The sequence below is a fragment of the Moschus berezovskii genome, chromosome 3 (genome assembly GCF_049115385.1).
Source record: "Moschus berezovskii isolate FMDL1 chromosome 3, NW_MosBer_1.0, whole genome shotgun sequence".
Lineage (NCBI taxonomy): Eukaryota > Metazoa > Chordata > Mammalia > Artiodactyla > Moschidae > Moschus > Moschus berezovskii.
In genome coordinates this window covers 56,826,288-56,844,547 of record NC_142462.1, presented here as the reverse complement: position 1 = coordinate 56,844,547, position 18,260 = coordinate 56,826,288, and the positions used below count along the sequence as shown (strand labels likewise).

The window sequence follows — 18,260 nt, the reverse complement described above, 5'->3', positions numbered from 1 at the left end:
CCATTTCCTTCCCCAGGGGATCTTCCCAGGGATTGAACCTGGGTCTCCCGCATTGTAGACAGACTCTTTACCAACTGAGCACCAAGACTAGATTAATAAGAAATGGACTTAAATACAGTATTAAAGTTGGTGCTTACAACTAACTTAGAATAGAAATAGGATATTCTGAAGACATAAGCTAGATTTTTAGAAAAATATGGTCCCGCCCAAATGATAAAAACTCACGACCCACCATTGTTCATTTAAATCTTGTGATTCTGTAATGCCTAAAATTTCAGATGGGAGATGAGGAAATTAAAGTTTAATATTAAAATGTTGCTGTAACAATTCTGCCTTAACGCTTTTCCCCTCAAAGACAGAAAACTGAAGGGGCATGAATCAAAACAAAAAATGTTTGAGAATTCAAATATTTTTATTAGTATCATTACCAAGTATTTTAACTGGCTTGCCTCTCTTTCCCCTTTAAATCTAGTATATCCAATATTGCTTTATTAGATTGTGCATATATTGTTGTAAGTAAAGTCTGCTTGGTCTAGGCCACAACTGAACAGATTACAATTACAAACCAGTAAAGAAAAATAAATCCACTTCAGTTAGAATATAGTATGATTATGTCAAGCCTCAATTAACATCAATATACCAATTTGATGGTTGATCTAATAATCAGAAAAGTCTATTTTTGTTTCAGGTACTTGATATTTTTCCACATACTTTTTTTCCCATTAACGCTTTCAAAAATAAGTTTACATGGTTTTTCCAAAAAGATGTATGAAAGATACTCTTCCAGTACATCAGAACAAAGCCAAAAGCAGCTCTGTATACTTCATATCATAAAATGACTTATTTCAAGTTTAAAAATATGGTCAAATTATCTTTTCCATTTGTTTTTTAGTGTTAGCCTCTTATACAATAACTTGAGCAAGTGGTTTTTTACAGGGCAAAATGAATAGTAAGTAGTTTCTTACAATCTTTGCAACTGATAATTTTCTCCAATACTATATATTATACTCTGAACAAGCATGTCACTTTAGAAATATTAACGTTCATCTTGCTGGTTTTAATCTCCAAAAACGTGAAATTTTGCTGTAAAAGTTGTATCAACGTGAAAAATTCTGCATTCTTCCACATGTGTCATCATTAGGTAAAAATTCATCTAGGCAAACAGTATTTATGCTTTCATTTTATTGTTTTTAAGAATTAAACTGCCACCTCAGTAGTCTTTTAAGAGCAATATAATGAAACATACATACATTTAATTTAGACTTATGTCCATCATAGCTTCAAAGGCTTCCCTGAAATAAGGCTGGGATTCACATCTTTTTCCTTAAGGAAAGAAACACTAACAGTAATTTTGTTATCCTTCTACCCACCCACCCTCATTCAAACAATAACCGGATGAATTCAAGTCTAACACCATTAAAAAAAAAAAAAACTGTCTGCTACAACACATTCATCTTAACTGCCTCGCTGCATAACACGTATTTCTTAAACCTAACCAAAAAATTTTAAAGCCTACGAGACTTAACATGTGGAATTTTACCGTGATAACATTTTTTGTTCAATATATTCAATTCTAGTGAATTTCAATTAAATCAGGTGAGCTCTTCATAAATAGCTGAGAAGCTTTAAAGTGAGTTTTGTTATTTCCTATTACATGAAACCAAAATATTGGTACTGAATTTTCAATAATATTTTAACAGCTCTTAAAGAGGGCCATTAAAGGTTATCAAGTTTGCACCAGTCCAAGTACCTACAGTAATATGATAAACACACTCACCACCATTTCACACTATTTCACTCCTATGCTTCTAATAACAACTTCTCATTAGAAACACCGCATTAACACTGAACTCTCAAATTGCTAGGTGTGTAAAATCACATACTTTCACTTAAAAAAAAAAAGTGTATTATTTTCAGCTGGTCATGGTTAAAAGGGCCATTTATATTATTTCAACTCTAAATTTATAGATGACTTTGCATCAATTATCCAAAGTGAGAAACTGCTTTGCCTGTTCCTGACAGAATTAAACGGTAAATTAGCCATCAGTTCACCTCTTGTCAAAAAGAAATGTTCTAAATTTATACACTACAAACTATTTAATAATAAATGGTATCTGTATACTACACATTTCATGTTTGTTATGCACCATTTTAGGGGGGAGGAAGTACTTCACAGGGGTGTATTCAAAGGATATATAGTAATATCCTAAGAATGTTGATTTATACATATGAATTCTGTATAAACTGTAAGTGGTCATCTTAGCTGGACTGTAACAAGCCCCTATAATGCAAAAGCTGACTCCGAAGGCACCTTATAATGCACTGAAATTCACAATTTAGACATTACTTTTCTCTTCAATACAAAATCATCTGGTAGTCTTCACTGTTGACTCTATGCTAAAAAAAACATTCCAAGTTTTAGACTGTTTAACCAATAAAAGAAACAGGAAGTCAGTAATAGTTTTTAAATGTCAAGTTAGAGAAAAACACCTTATCATACAGTAATGAAACCTGAGCAACACAAGTATGTGATTACAAGAACATCCTTCATTAATACAGTATTCAAATTCCTCCATGGCATTCAAATTATACTTTAAAACCCAATAAACAAGAATCCACTTAAGCACAGGATCAAATTCTACCATGAAATGAGGAATTACATAAAGCCTATTCAGCCCTAAATATTTAGTTTCAGACAATGAGCAGAGAGGAACACACTTCATCTAAAGAATACCACTTATACAGTTCTATAAAATGTTACTTAAGGTTAATAAGTGTGATGCATCATATGACTCCAACCATTCGGTAAAAAGCATTAATGAGTAACAGCATCCCCAACAGCTTGGAGCCTACAGAGTTGATTACTTTGGCCCTATCTTTCCAAAAATACAAGCAATGCCTCTTAACATTACAGACATAAATATTCTTAGTACTGGAATTTCAATGTATTTTGGTGCTCCTGAGGCTGCCTATAAATGAAAAGGCATCCAAGTGAAATGCATTATATACCTAATATACCTCAAAATTTCAGTGCCTAAAATGTGAAATAATTTTCTACCATTCAACAGTCTGCCTTACAGTAAATTATATTAGATTTTTACTTTTAGGATTTTATTGTAACTTTGGGAAATTAGTGGTAAAACATATGGTTTAAAAAACAGTATGTGGCTGCACTTAAGTTCACATAAAAATAGCATTTTTACAACCATATTGAAATTTAATCCTTTTACACAGGTTAACAAAATGTATCACAAGAAAAACTTAAACATTGGGTTTAACAAAAGACGTGCTTTTGAAAGTGGAACGATGGAAAAATGTTTTCAATTTTTTTTTTTTTTTACAAATGGTCACCTCTGGGTCAGTTTACCACACTAGGGGAACAAAGTTCTTAAAATATAACTGTGCTCAACTGAGCCACTTAACTGCACTACAGTATAGTACTTGAAATCAATCCTAAGGTCAAGATTTAAAACCATTTTAAGAGACAAGACCCTAAATGTTGTACAGCCACCTCAGTAAGAGGCGCTTTTCCTTCCCCGAACAGTCAAAGCTTAAAGAAAAGATTGACTATACGTATAAGTTTTGTTTCCTCATCGTATCATCAGTTCAGAATACTCTTATCATTGGTAATACGGTCTGTATCTTGTCTGATCTGGATGATGTGGTCCAGGTAGTGGGGTTTGAGAAGGCGGACCCTGCATTCGTGGAGGAGGAGGTGGCCCTCTTGGTGCAGGCCATATACCAGGACTCATTCCCCCTGGCTGTGTAAATGGAGGGCTCAGAGTTCCTTGATCTTCAGTGAACTGGGGTAAAGAGCTGGGGTTGTAATGGTGAGGAGGGGGTGCAGTTACAGGTGGACCACCATGTTGAGGTGGGGGAGGTCCTGGAGGAGGATGATTCATATAAGGAGGCATCTGGGCAATAATATGTCCAGGGGGAGGGGTAATTGGTGGTGGAGCGGAGGTCATTGGTGGAGGTGGAGCTTGGCTATACACCAAGTGAGGAGTGCCTGCGGCCTGGGGAGGGTGTGGCATTGGATGGCTGATTGGTGGTGGAGGAGGTGGGGGTGGTGCATAATGTTGCTGTGGAGGCATAATATGGTGAGGGTGCGAGACCACTGGTTGACCCTGATATTCAGGATGATGGTGAGCAGGTGCGGGGGCAGGAGGTGGTGGTTCTCTAGCACCGGGATTTGAGTCATCCTGAATAGGGACAGTTATTAAATTGCTGTGTTTTCTTGTTGAAATACGAAAGGTTTCCTGACTGACTGAGCGAGGTGGAGGTGGAGCCATGGACAATTCAGCTGGAGGAGCACGAATATCCTCATGTGGCTGATTATAGTGCTCGTGGGGCACATGTTGCAAAGGAGGTGGTGGCATCATGATGTGCTGCTTTGGTGGAATATGGCTCATATGGTGCTTGTCTGGCGGCATGATAAAACGATCGGGAATTTCAGCTGGTGGTGGGGCAATAGGAGGAGGATGAACATTTTCAAGTGAAGCCCGGGTAACAGGTTTTCCAGCTCTCATATGGCGGTGGTTGATATGAGCCTGTAAGTCTCTCTGAGACAAGTATGTTCTCTTGCACCCTTGAACAATGCTACACATGAAGAGAGAACCTCGTGTACACTGCTCAATTCGCTGCACAGGATCACTACAGCTACATGAGAAGGGGAAAAAAGTTTGATTTACTAAAAACAGACTATAAAAATAATGCACTAAATTTCAAAGATATGACTAGTTTTAAATTTTATTGGAAAACACTGCAAAAAGTTCACAATTAAAAGTTATAGTTAATGTAAGTGAACCTTTAATCTTTTCCTCTTTGTGGTCTGTTTGCTATTAAGCATCAGCATTTCTGTCAATGTCAAAACTCTTAAGAAAAAAATGTATCAGAGTATGATTGAAGCAAAAACCTTTTCTTACCAAGATTTAGAATTTATCTGAGTTCACAAACAAGTCTATGTTTTGCATCCCAAACAATTCTATGTTTTGAATCTGTGTGCAAAAAAACCCCAAAAATCCAGGAAGGGCAAAACAAAGGATCTGTCAGAATCACAGAATGCAAACTTGTATTTATTGACCAGTAAGCCATTTTCTGAGCAAATAACACTAAGTAGAAGATACTAAGTGAAAGGTATTGTAAGAACTACAAAAATAAACAGGATCATCCTAATCATCAAGGTTCTTAATATTAAACAGTATTTTAAATTCAAACCATGAATGCCAAGAGTCCTTTCAAGGAGGGGGTCTTTCTGATTTGTCAGACAAATTTACTACTACAATGTATTACACACTCCTACTTTTCTAAATTATAAACACTAAATTTAACTCAATCATTTTCTTAATGAGTCTGGATCAAATTGTAACTATTCTTCTTCATTCACTGTTTTTTAATCCACTTTCGCCTTTAGGAGGCTTCTTGAAACAGTAGAAAGAAGACTGAACTAGGAATTGGAGCTAGGATCTAGTATTGGCTCTGAGATCTTGGAGAAGCCATTTAAACTTTGTTTCTTTATCTGTAAAATGGGTTATAACATCTAACCTAACTCATAATGTTTACATCAATGAAACAGTGAAAATGACAGGACTGAATGATCAGTTAAGCACTAAACATGTATAAGCTATCATCACTGAATATGTGGGTGAGGTCATATGACCTGTATCAAATGGCTCCATATTCTTGATTTTGAGTGGTGGCTGGTGTTCCTTCCTCACTGTAGGCTGGTACTACTTCTTCATGCTTAGAAGGCTTCCCTTTAGTGGCCATTTGGCACACGTCTCATTTTTTGCTTCTAATTTGCTGTAAACTCTGAAATAGCTCCACAGTAACAGGATGTGGGGGAACATTTCTTTGGGTGATGCTTAAGCATTAGTATATAATATTTACATTAATTTGGATTGTCATTTCTTCACTTCCTGACCCAGGTCTGTTAATCCAGATAAGCTTATGTTTTAATATCCTAACAGCCAACCAGTGATATGCTTACTGCAGTTACACTGAAAAACTTGAAAACGAAAATTCCCTTTTAAATACTAACATCAAAACACTTACATAAAAGAGAAAACTTCTCCTCTACATGGTGTTTTACAACATCCGAAACCCCTTATCTCATGAGGCAATCACATTTACTACAGAATTTAAGTGGATGGACACTGTGTTGGAAAATCGGGCACTACAGAAAATGAGGCAAGTAGTGGATATGCACTTTCAATTTCCTAATTCTTCCGAATTATAATTCTACTGAGAAAATATTCCTTAAAACTCACACTATAAAATTTATAATATGTGACTTTAAAGGGCTAATAAAATCTGCTAAGACAATTAGTTCTTACTGGTTTGTTAATGAATCATTCATTCTCTCCCATAGAGGCCAATCTTCCTACACCACAAAAGAAAATTAGCCATTACAATTGTCCACAGTTTTGTTATCAACTAATACTACAACCCTTGGGATAGGTTCTAACTTAGGTTACAAGTGACCTAGAAAGCCTACAGTTGTTCCAAAGAAGTTTATCTCAAAGTTTTTCTTAAATCTTATTTCAGGTGTTCTGAATTGATATAAAAATTCATAATTTATTCTGGATCCTTTAAGACCACCCCCAAACAGATCACTATAGATCAACACCTCCCGATGGTCTTAACTTGTCTGAGCCTGTCTTAGAACATGAAGGTGTTCTAAGATGTACTCAAGACATAGTCAGATTTGAAGGCAATAAATAAGAGTTTACACTTACATAGTATTTGCTACCTGCTACTCATTTACTTCTAATAATAACCCAGGGAGGTAAGTACTATTATTAGCTCCATTTTACAGATAAAGAAATTGTCTATGTGACACAGCTAATAAATCACAAAATAGAGATCCGAATCCAGGAATTCTAATTCCAGAGTCTTTGCTCTAAATCACTACGTGATACTATCTCTCTAGCATCCCATTAAAATAAGAAAATATTTTTGGTTTATAATGCTAACTTTGTGATGTATTTATTATTATTTTGGCCAATGTGAATTAATTGATAATAGCTAATTAGCCTAAGGAGAAGGTTACAGTCAACGAGGCTCACAGAGAAACATTAGCCAGGTCTACACACTTGACATCTTGTCACTGGTCTATATCATATCGTCACCTTTAACCTAGATTATAAATCATTATATCACAATCTTTATTATTTAAAAATTTAATGATGATCTTACCCCGGACACATCTTATCTCCCTTTTTTTCATGTAAAATAGCACAGTCATAGCAAAAAACATGCTTGCATGGAATCTGTGAACAGAGACATGTTACAGTTAAGTGTTCTAGAACAAATTAAAATACTTCTATAAAAAGCAACAGTAAGTGACCTAGACATAGAAGGCACTTGAGAACTGTTAAAATGAACATTTATTAAGTACTAATTGCATAAAAGCAACAGTTAACCTTTTTCAGTCACAAAGCTCTTTGTGAGAATGCAGTGAAAACTTAGGCCCTTTCCCCAAAAAAACATGTACATTTATTGTCCCTACAGGTTAAAAGCTGCTGAAGAATACTGTACAATGTTTTATCTAATCCTGTTATCTCCAGAAAGTATTTCATGGCAGTGAAAGAACAAGTATCTTCTACATTTAACGTAAGTAGCCTTCTTCCCTGGTAGTCTTAAGTTAATGAACTTACAAATATTTAAAAATAAATCAGAAGGACACAGTAAAATAATGTTACACTATTTTAAAACTCACAATTCATTACTGTTATTTAGTTATACCACACAGCAAAGCAACAGTGCAGAAACCACGGCTTCTACCACCATAGACTTAACAGTGAATACAATTTTTTTCCAACAAAAATGTAAAACTATCTTTTTATATATCAAAACTACTATAAAATTACAGTTAGGGCTGTATTTTAAGTGCTTAGAATTCAATTCTCAGAAATCATAAATAATATTTAATTGTTTTAAAAATTTTAGCCCTTAAAAATAACTGATTTTATTCTGTTAAAGAAAAACATTTTTTTTTCCTTAAGGATCAAACCATCCAAAGAAATTAGTTTCAGAATTAGTTTCCTTAATTAATATTTTACAAGCAATCCAAGAATCTGTCAAGATAATTTTATTAAATGCATATTATCCCCAAACTTACCTTAGCTATTTTATACTTATTCGTTATAAACTTTATTGTTAAACAATAATAAACCTACCTACTTAAATTTCAGAGTCCTCATCTCTACACAAATATATAAATTTATAAAAACAGAATTTAACTTAGTTATACTTACCATTCGCCCATAAATTTTAATAGGTAATCCACATTTGTCACAGAAATGAACTGGAGTATCATCCTTTTCACCTAAGATGTTTATCTGTTGAAACGACATAATTAAAATTTCCTTAAGCATTTCTAAAAATTATGTCTATAAATTACACAATGAATTGGTTAGTGTAAAAGTTTCTAAAACAATTAGAAATGAAGATCTCTTGATATAATTCCCACATATGCCACATTATTTGGGCAACCATCAGTTTTGGGTTTTTTCCTCCTTTGACAGTGTTATTACTTATTGATTTTACTAGATGTCACTGAAAATTACTTCAGATTATTTTTGGAAACAGTGAAATAGAGCATTAACTAACGATTTATGGGTAATGAAAGATATAATTATAATAAAAGTTCACATTATTCTTTATGCAAACTATATTGTCCTAATAAAGTATTTAAAATATTTTATTGTTCTAATAAATTTTTTTATTTTTAGTTATACCTGAAAGTCCCAAAAAAGGTGTCCAGGAAATCTTCGTTGATTTCCAAACAGTTCACCCCCTTTACAGTCATACCGTTCTTCTTCATTATAATCAAATCCTTCTGAGAAAACAAAATGTTACTTGTTAACTTTTCACATCTCAAATTTCATTTTGGAAATACAGGTACACGGACAGATTTCTATTTGTATTTTGTACATGGACAAAACAGACCTGTTCACTGACACGTTTTAAAGCTCCTCTAAGAACAGTATAATCAAGTCTTACTAAACAGCTGCTAGAAATGATCCTGGGACCCATGGACAATTCTCATGCCTGAGAATACTGCAGTACTGGAGACCGTAACAACACACAGAGGTGGAGCCAGGAAGGATCTCTGGTCTCTTCACTCCTATTCAAGAGCTCATATTAAGATACTGATTGTCATTTATTCTGATCATCTATAAAAGTGGTATTATGTTGTAACTGGTATTAGTGCCAAAGGATTAACAAAGAATTCTGCAGGCTTTTTTCTTATGACTTAGATAATTAGGTAACCTCTTCAGCTTTAAACTGAACCTGATTTTAGAAACCTCAACATACTTATACTTCATCATACTTCATCATTTCAATTAGAACCTTTCCCTGGTTATTCACCCGAACACCAAAATTTATATCATATCTATAAGTCTCCTCCCCTATACTGTATGTATCAATATCAATAAACTTCAAGATGAAGATCAAATGGGCTCAATTTCTCTGACCTGATTAAAAAGTTGATGGCAATCCTCTCATTTTATACAAAAGAAAAGAAAATCAGTGAACAGTCTGATGGGGATTCTAAGTAGAATCCAATTACCTAAAGTAAAGCGGAGAAGACAAATCTATCCCTCCATTATGCCAGGCTTCTCACGACTTTTGGCCCTAGAACTGGTTAACATCTGCAGACAGACACACAGGCACAGATGCAATAATTTCTTGAAGCTGATACTGATACACCAGTGTACTGCTATCTAATTACCTGCAACACAAATATAGAGTTCTTCTAAGTGACATCTGCGTGACCCTAGGCTCTTAGATGGCCCACTTATACCTGATAAAAGTTGCTGTCATCAAAAACTCAAGGAAAGTTAATTTTTCTACTTATCTAAAACTCAGAAAATTATTGAGCAGAACAAGAGCCAAGAAAATCATAAGCACATTATCATTATCCAGAGTGGTTCAACCTATACTCCCATCATTAAACTATACATTTATCTGTATAGATAACAAAGCAGCAGCTGCTGCTCCATCAATAACCTAGGGTACTCTGTCTTTGGCCTTTCTAGTTTTAAAATAAAATTTTAAACTATACAGTAATGTATAAATAAATTATTGTGTAACAGTAAAACAACGCAAATCTAAAATCCCCTTTCTAGCCCTTTCCTTTCAGATATCTCATCCCCTCCCACTTCAAGTCACACCCCATTTTTGTTTTAACAACCAAATATACATCCATAAAAGTTCCAAAGCCGCGATCAGCAAACTTTATCTGCCTAAAGACCAATTAAGTAAATACTGCCATACCTGCAATTACTCAACTATGCCAATACAGTGTGAAAGCAGCCATGTGTTGTGTGCCCTAAGCGCAGTCATGTCCAACTCCTTGTGACCCCATGGACTATATATAGCCCACCAGGCTCCTCTGTCCATGGGATTTTCCAAGCAAGAACACTGGAACAGGTTGTCATATCCTACTCCAGGGGATCTTCCCAACCTAGGAATCGAATCCAAGACGCCTGCATTGGCAGGTAGATTCTTTACCACTGACCCACCTGGGAAGCCCGAAAACAGCCAGACAATACGTAAAAGAATGGGCATGCATGTGTTCCAATACAACCTTATTGATAAAAAACAGCACTGGATTTGGCCCATAGGCCAAAAAAACTGTTTTTATACTCACAAAATGGTGAAAGGCCTTTCTAAGGATGACATAAAACCCAGAAGTTCAGTAGAAAAGACTGAATGTCTGACTACAAAGAATTGTCAAGTTTCTCTACAATAAAAATTTTATACGCAAAATTCAAAAGACAAATAGGGAATATACACAACATATAACAAAAGCCAATTTTGTTAATCTACAAAGAGCTCATAAAAATTAAGAGAAAGACAATCAAACAGGAAAAAAATGGGAAAAGGATATGAACAGATAGAGCCTAGAAAAAAGAAATGACCAATACTATGAAAACATACAGCACCACTCATAAATTAAAGAAATGTATATCAGTTACAAAAATCTGTAAAGGATAATAGCACCAATATTGATGTGGGAGTATAAAGTAATGTACTATTTTTTAAGAACCATTTGACAACATCTATTAAATTCTAAAATGCATAAATTCTAAATCCACCGAGTTCTAAAATGCCCAAATTCATGCAAAATTTAAATTTCAAAATATACATACTAAGGTGTGTATTCTACAAAATATACATACTAAATAAATAAGGACATTTACTGCAATATTGTCTTTAACAGCAAAATGTTTTTAAAAAATTGTTACAATAAATTATGGTATATCCATAAGTGAAATACCTAAACCCATTTTCTTAAATAAGATACATCTGAATCTACTGAGAAGGCAGAATCTCACATGCATCTTACCAAAGCTGGGGGGGGGGTAGTTATAAAGCAACTATGAAAATGTCATATGTCATGCCAGGGATTATTTGAGGGGAGAATAAAAATGGGAGGAGGACAATTTTACTTTAGTATTACGTTTTCTGCAATACTGTTTAGATTTTCTAAACAACAGATAGTGCTACTTTCAACAAAAGAAAATAAATCAAAAATATTTATAAAGGGATAGAAAGCAAAATATGCCAAAATGAGAAGTCAAAAGACTGAAGAAGAGAATATTTAAGATAAAAAAAGAGGTGGCTAAAAATAAATAAAATCACATGGCTTATTTGGTGGAGTCAGATATAAAAGAAAGACTTTTGGACCTGTTAAACACATTACCTTCATCACCAGCTGGAGCCTTTGCAGGCATCCTGTTTATAGTCCTTGGAGTTCGAGGTGAAGCTTTGGCTTTGTTCCCTTGTTTGGAGATGAGCTTTATAGGAATACGTCTTCGAACATCAAGACCACCCAATGATCCAGAACTATTAGTGCCTTGTAACTCATTGTCTATGTTAGGAAAAAAAGTTGTAATTTCTTTTAGGTTTTCTTTTTGAAGGTTATTTTGCCACAGGTATTAAAGCAATATACCCAACATTATGAAGGGCTGAGTATCTGATTTTAAATACTACGCTATGTAAGTTCAAGTACTAATTTTCTCTATTTTGGATAAACTCTTAAAGCAATGCTTTTTAAGACATGGAGCCCTTTAAAAAGTTGATAAAAGTTATAGAACCTCTCCCTAAGAGGATGGACAGTAAAATTTTCCATGTAATTCCAGAGGGGTTTATAGAAACATAAAATCCTTCATGAGCCTAAGGTAAGAAACTCTGTCTAGCAACTGTAAGATTTTTTTTTTAAAGAAGGAATAAAAGGTAAAGAAAGAACACCAAAAAGAAAGAAAACCATCATTTCCATCAAGCCATGCAAAGTAGGCACTCAATGAATTTAGTACTCTGCATCTACATCAGGACAATCAATAATATTGGAAACACAAAACTAACACCGACAATGGTAGAATTAAATAAATAATACCCTGAAAATGAAGTTAGTTTTAGGGATGTGATTCTCCTCTTCAGTGTAAAATAGTTTTTCTAAAAAGCATTCAGGAATATAGTAAAAATTACCACACCATTTAGTTACACACACTAATGTACTATAACATTTCTAGACGTACTGGTGACTGCATTATGCTTAGTCAGCACTGTAATGGTAAATTATAGGTGAGGAGGATGCAAGATTTCTGTCCTTAACTAGGCCTAAACAACTGACACTTTCTACGTCTCTGTTATTAGCTTACGAAATAAACTTACTCATATCCTATGAGTAATACAAGCATTATTTCATAAAACTGACTCTATTTTAAGATTAAAAGCCACCTTTTTTCAAGTCCATGATGACATATTACAATCCAGAAAATATTTACCTTTATCTGCTAAAAACAGGGAAATGCCCTAAAGTAGGAAATGCAAATAATTGAAAATAGTAATGTTTTAAACATGACAATTAGTGAGCAATGCTGTTTAACTTGCCACTGCAAGAGACAGCACAATCAGAGGCATAACCAAACTATCCACATTAAATTCTAAAGCCAAATTTGGAAGTAGTATCCTACCCAACAGTAATGATTTCCAAGGAAACGAGAATTACACATCGATTTGCACTCTTTCTCAATAATACATAGAACAAAACTCAAAATTGGTCCTTAATTATTAATTTAAATATCTTTCAGTCTGCTTTCTATTATTATTTTCATAACAGTTAATCTGCAAAAAAAAAATCATGGGAATGGGAATACATGGACAGTTAAAAGTCTTAAAACTAGGATAAATCCATCTTGATTTAACTCTCAATACTTCACGAAATGTATCAACAATCAGATAATGCTTTCATCTGCTTTCACTCTAGTTGCTTATTTAGTTGTTAAATATCTACAAGCAATGAAGTGGCAAAAAGATAATGTACTTCATCTGCTTTGACTCTAGCTGTTTAAAACACCTACAAACAATGCAATAGCAAAAAGGTATGACAGAATGAGTTTTTTTTTTGCTTAGAAGGTATTCCTGATTTTTCAATGAATTAAAAAAATAGCAAGTTATCAGAGACAGTTCAATGTCGTCTTTACGACAGTAAAAGGACTCTGAATGGTGTTTCCTTGGTGAAAAACACTTCATTACTACAAGTCCTTTTCACACTACCCTAGACACCTGTGGTCACGATTATGACTTTCAAGAGCCTGCTGCCCTCTAACATCTTGCAGCCTGCCTCAGACTCCAAGTTCATAAGAAAAGTACAGCTGTTAATAGTGACATCACTGGGTTTATCTTGGGGTTTGGGGGGTTTTATTAAGAGTCAAAATACAGCACAATTTCCTTTTGAATATCAGAACTAAAAACCCTAAATCCCTAACAACGAAAGTCCCTGGATATTATAGAAAGTGAGAATTAAGGATGTAACCACCCATATGAAGTGAAATCCACTGTAAAAATGCCTAATACGGAACATTGTGTTATGTAGGTTTTTAAAAGATTTGTGCAGAATTTTATCTTGAATTAAAGGAATCAAGAAATATTTTTACAAAATTTAGGTTACAGTTACAAGGTTGTAACTGCTAATTTTTAGAATTGCCAAAGACTCAATCAAGTGTTAATTAGGAGTTTGTTGGAGTAATTTTCTATTACAATACTACAGGATAGCCTTCATTTTATGACTGACAATTTCAGCACGTTCACAAAACCAGTCATTTTTGCATAACACTAGAGTTCCATCGATTCCCCCAGGGGCCTCTTTTAATCCTTTGATATTAGAATTCTCCTTTTGAGATGCCTATCATGACATAACGTCTTCAATTTACTGGTTATCTGGCACGTCTTCATTTCCCAATGATTTTATTTGTGATTCAAACAATTACCAAATTCACATTTATGAATACCATGAAAACTTGAATATTTTGTAAGGTTTGTAATCACAATCAGTGTACAACATTTGATACCATTTTCTGACATGAAACTGGTAAGGACACTACCTTATAAGGAAATTAACTTAAAAAAAAGAAAAGAGGCTCATGTTAAGCAGCAGGGATATCTGAGTAGGAACTATTTTTTCAAGTGGTCAGTTCATTAGAGAATATTTCCATGTTAGGATGACTTTTACTTTCTTAGGCAAACTTTTAACTTAGAAAAGTAGGATAATAAATACTCAGATACACACCAACGCACATTACAATTTCCTAACGTAACGTAACATCTTTAAACTGTGAAAAGTGCATGACTCCCAATTTCAGTAACAGGCTCAAATGAGAAACATTTCACTAATGTGGCATGTTTGCTTCTCTAACACCGAGATTTCTCGGTTTCAATTCTATAAAACTTCCAAACACTAGAGTTCCCTAGAGCCTGCTGCTAGGCCCTCTTCTCTGTTTTCCCTTTCCTTAAGTGATCTCATCCATCCTCATGCCATAAAATCATTCCAAACAAACTGCCCTGATTTCCCCTTGATATCGCCCCTTCTATGTCCCAAACACCTCATACTTAGCAGTCCAAAGTCTTGTTGCCAAATTCCCATTTGTCACCTAAACTCTATTTAAAAAAAAAAAAAGGTATTTTTCTCCCAAGTCTTCCAATAAAGGACACCACTCAAACTAGAACCCCACCCACCTTTCCTTTCTCTCACATGCCTCCAAACCAATCCACCAGGGCCTGAGTTCTACCACCCAAAAATTCACTGAATCTGCCCATTCCTGTTTTTACTAAACCAAGCCACCGTTACTAAGCCAGGCTTCCCTTCTGGTCTATTGCAATCACTTCCTAAATTTTCTATTTAGCTTGCCTCCTTCTCTTACACCATTCTTCTTACAACAACCTATTATACTTGAAAAAGAGATTATGTTCCTCCTCTACTTCTGTACAATGGCTTCATATTGCACTGAAAATAACACTCAAATCTTTACCATGGACTTCAAAGTCTTACACCACCCAACCCCTGCCTTCCTTACCAATCTTATCTTAGGGCTCTTTCCCTCTACCTAAGTGCAGCTGATTGGTTTTCTCTACATTTTCCTCCCTCAGAGTCTTAGTATCTGCTATAAACGCTTTCCACCTCTATGCCAAGCTGGATTCTTCGCATCCATCAGATCACAGCTTACAAATGTTACCTTCCTAAAAAGACTCTTCCTGACCATCCTCTCTGAAGCTTCCACCTTCCACAGCCCCATATGTCTTCTTCAAAGCCCTCATAATAATCTGTATTTCTAAAAACTTATTCATTGTGGTTTTCCCAATACAACATAACTTCCATGAGGACAGGGACTCAGTTCATCTTGTTTACCATTCCACCTCCAAGCCAAGAAGAATATGTGTATATACGTACGTGTACTGTGTGTGTATACATACACACATAACGTGTGTGTGTGTGTGAAATTAAGTAGACAGTTGATGACTGAGGAATCCTAATACTTGATACTGGAAAAAGCCATTTATCACCCTACTAGTAATAGGGCTGATACAACTGAACGGAGCAGTATCTAACTCCAAATGCACTCATTCAACATCCAAAAACTGCAAGGAAGCAAAAGACAAAAAACACTTAAGAAAGAGAGGAGCCAGTCTTACGGAGAAAGTGATGAGAATATCTTGATTTTAAGCTCAAGACTGGTGGTTAAGGACCACAGCTGAAGCGCGGGGCATGCTATAGGCTTAAGCAGAAAAGCTGCTCCCGGTATCATTCCAAAAACCATATCCGACTCCCTTCTCTCACCTCTAGTCCAAGAAAGACCGGAGAGACAACGACGACAGGCAGTGACCACCGCAGCACCCGCCCAAAGCTGACTGAAACAGCAGGAAGTCTCTAACCCACTCTAGCACATCGACTCCCAGCGTAATGAGACTTCCCAGCCTCTCTACCCGCCAGTCCCCATAACGCAGGGCAGAGCACCCAAAATGAGGGAAAAAACTGCCGGCGCTCTCCCCTCTCCGCGAAGCCCGCGCCCCCCGCGGTGCCGGCTCCGAGCTCAGGAGGAGCTACCGTTGCCGGCACCGAGGCTGTAGGTACCACATCGGAGGGTGGGCCAGGAAGCAGCAGGCCCTGGCCGGACACGGGAAGGGGGTCTGTGAGATTCCTTCCTCGCCACCACACCCCAGTGGTGTAAGGAGAATGTATCCCCTCTATGTTCGCTGGGCGACTAGTCTCAGGCCGGCCAAGGGGGCATGGAACCTGGACCCCCACTGCCTCCGCCTCCTTACCAGTGTGATCCATGATTCGACTCGCAGGGCACTGTGGGAGCGGAAGTCAACCGCGCCGGAGTCGCAGGGAGCGCGTGCGCGGTACCTTCCGGAGCCCGGGAGGCGGAAGTGTGACCAGGTGGCCCAGGTTGGTGCCTCCAAAAGTTCCCTTCTCTTGCGTTCGCTAGCCGACTCCGGTGAGGGAGTCAGGCTCAGTTCGGGCAGAGAGAGAAAAAGCGAGTACGCAGGGAACGTCAGGGTAGAGGCTGCTGAGGGTTCCTCTCTTGTGCTGCTAGAGGAAGTAGCCTTTTAATGCGGGGAGGAGACTGACGGGAACGGGGGAGGGGGAGAGCCGGTCGTAGCCGGAGGACTAAGCTCGAGGCAGGTAAGGCGGCCGCCGCGCCCCCGCCCCGCCCCTTCACCCCGCGCGGAGCTTTGCCTTCTGGGACTTGTAGTGCGCCGGGACCCTGCTGCCGACCTAGCTTAACTGCGCAGGCTCAGCCGTTGGGCTGTCCCCACCCCCGCGGGCGGAGTAACGGTTTGGAACCCCCCAGAGTCCGCGAGCGACGTTCTCCGGCACCCCCAGTCCAGGAAGCGTGTAAACACGCGCGCTCCGGAAAGCGTCCTCCAGCGGGACGTTGCCTAGGGGACGGTTGAGCTGTGTAAGGCTCCCAGCTAGACAGAAAAGCTCTGTGCATATATGTCTGCATTTTGCTTTGTCGTGATGAGCTGCGCAGACCCACGCAGAGCTGACTTGGGTATCTACCCCGGTTGCCACCTCTCAAGTTGCTAACAGTTGAAACCCATTTCTCACGCTTGGTTAGCATTCATTTTCTAGGGAAAGCTCCCCCTCCCCCTAGAACACCTGTCCTAAGGACTGTCCGCGGGGCCAGGTGGAGGACGGGTGCAGCGCAGCCGCCTCTTACGGAGGTCACCGGGGACTCCAGCGCGGAGCAGAGCTGAGGATGGGGCGAGAACGTTAGGGCTGGCCGCGAGGGAGCCGTGGGAGAGGGGAAAGGCCTGAAATGAAGGGACGAGTTACCGCCACGGGCAGTACCTAGTTCCAGTTCTTGGTCCCAAGGGTTGGTGGTTGCTGCAGCTTTCATCGTCCTCAGCCGAAACAAAAGACAAGTGCCACAGAGTGATTCCTGAGGACCTTCCGGGCCGTCTCCACCTCGCGACCCTGGCGCATGTGTCCACTCCCTTCTCCAGCCCTTCACACTTGATGTTCTCGAATGAGTAGAAAGGAGCACAATTAGTGGAAAACACAAGCTGGGGAGTCAAGGGATTTGGGTTCTATTCCTGTCGTCCCTCGGTGACGACATCATTACCTTGTGTTATGCACGCTTTCAGTGCCAGAGTTCCTAGATCAATTAAAGATTATCGTGTCGACCTCTTAGAGAAGCGGTTTCATGGTGCTGAATTCGGAGTCAAGTATGTGTAGCGATGTGCTCTATCTGTGTAGTTAACCAGTGAGAGCTTGGAATAACATGATGAGTAATACTGTAAGTGTTCTGTGTTATTTGGTGAATATTTTGGTGGGATCTTTTAAAAGACCGTTTGTGCAGCTTTATAAACAAGCTTTTAGGTGCATTCACGACTAAGGACAATTGTGATTCAGTTATTCCTGCTTTTGTTAAAATGTAAGTTCTGTATCCCTAAGTGGT

At 37.5% G+C, this 18,260-nt stretch overlaps 1 protein-coding gene across 5 annotated transcripts; it reads right to left on the bottom strand.

The window, feature by feature from the left end:
• Positions 1 to 817: 817 nt before the first annotated feature.
• Positions 818 to 16,760, bottom strand: CBLL1 (Cbl proto-oncogene like 1). 5 transcript variants are annotated; one of them, XM_088834331.1, is made up of 7 exons: positions 15,985 to 16,116; positions 15,274 to 15,275; positions 11,717 to 11,884; positions 8,742 to 8,842; positions 8,259 to 8,342; positions 7,198 to 7,271; positions 818 to 4,659 (listed from the first exon to the last, which is right to left on the bottom strand). In XM_088834331.1, the coding sequence occupies exons 1-7, from the start codon at positions 16,107 to 16,109 to the stop codon at positions 3,621 to 3,623; spliced, it is 1,593 nt and encodes a 530-aa protein (XP_088690457.1). In that variant the 5' UTR covers positions 16,110 to 16,116; the 3' UTR covers positions 818 to 3,620. The 5 variants fall into 5 exon arrangements, with proteins under 5 accessions (XP_088690457.1, XP_055276754.1, XP_055276756.1 ...); XM_055420779.2 differs by lacking the exons at positions 15,274 to 15,275; positions 15,985 to 16,116 and adding an exon at positions 16,615 to 16,760; XM_055420781.2 differs by lacking the exons at positions 15,274 to 15,275; positions 15,985 to 16,116 and adding an exon at positions 16,615 to 16,760 and having other exon boundaries at positions 8,742 to 8,839.
• Between the last annotated feature and the right edge of the window lie 1,500 nt (positions 16,761 to 18,260).

Excerpts from the sequence above, each read along its gene's own strand:
- CBLL1 (XM_088834331.1), bottom strand. The coding sequence starts at position 16,109 with ATGGTTTTTGGAATGATACCGGGAGCAGCTTTTCTGCTTAAGCCTATA. Across the intron at positions 8,343-8,741 it reads ACCTTTTTTGGGACTTTCAG|ATAAACATCTTAGGTGAAAA; the intron begins GTATAACTAAAA and ends TCGTTTCAACAG. Across the intron at positions 7,272-8,258 it reads TTAAAATTTATGGGCGAATG|ATTCCATGCAAGCATGTTTT; the intron begins GTAAGTATAACT and ends CTCTGTTCACAG.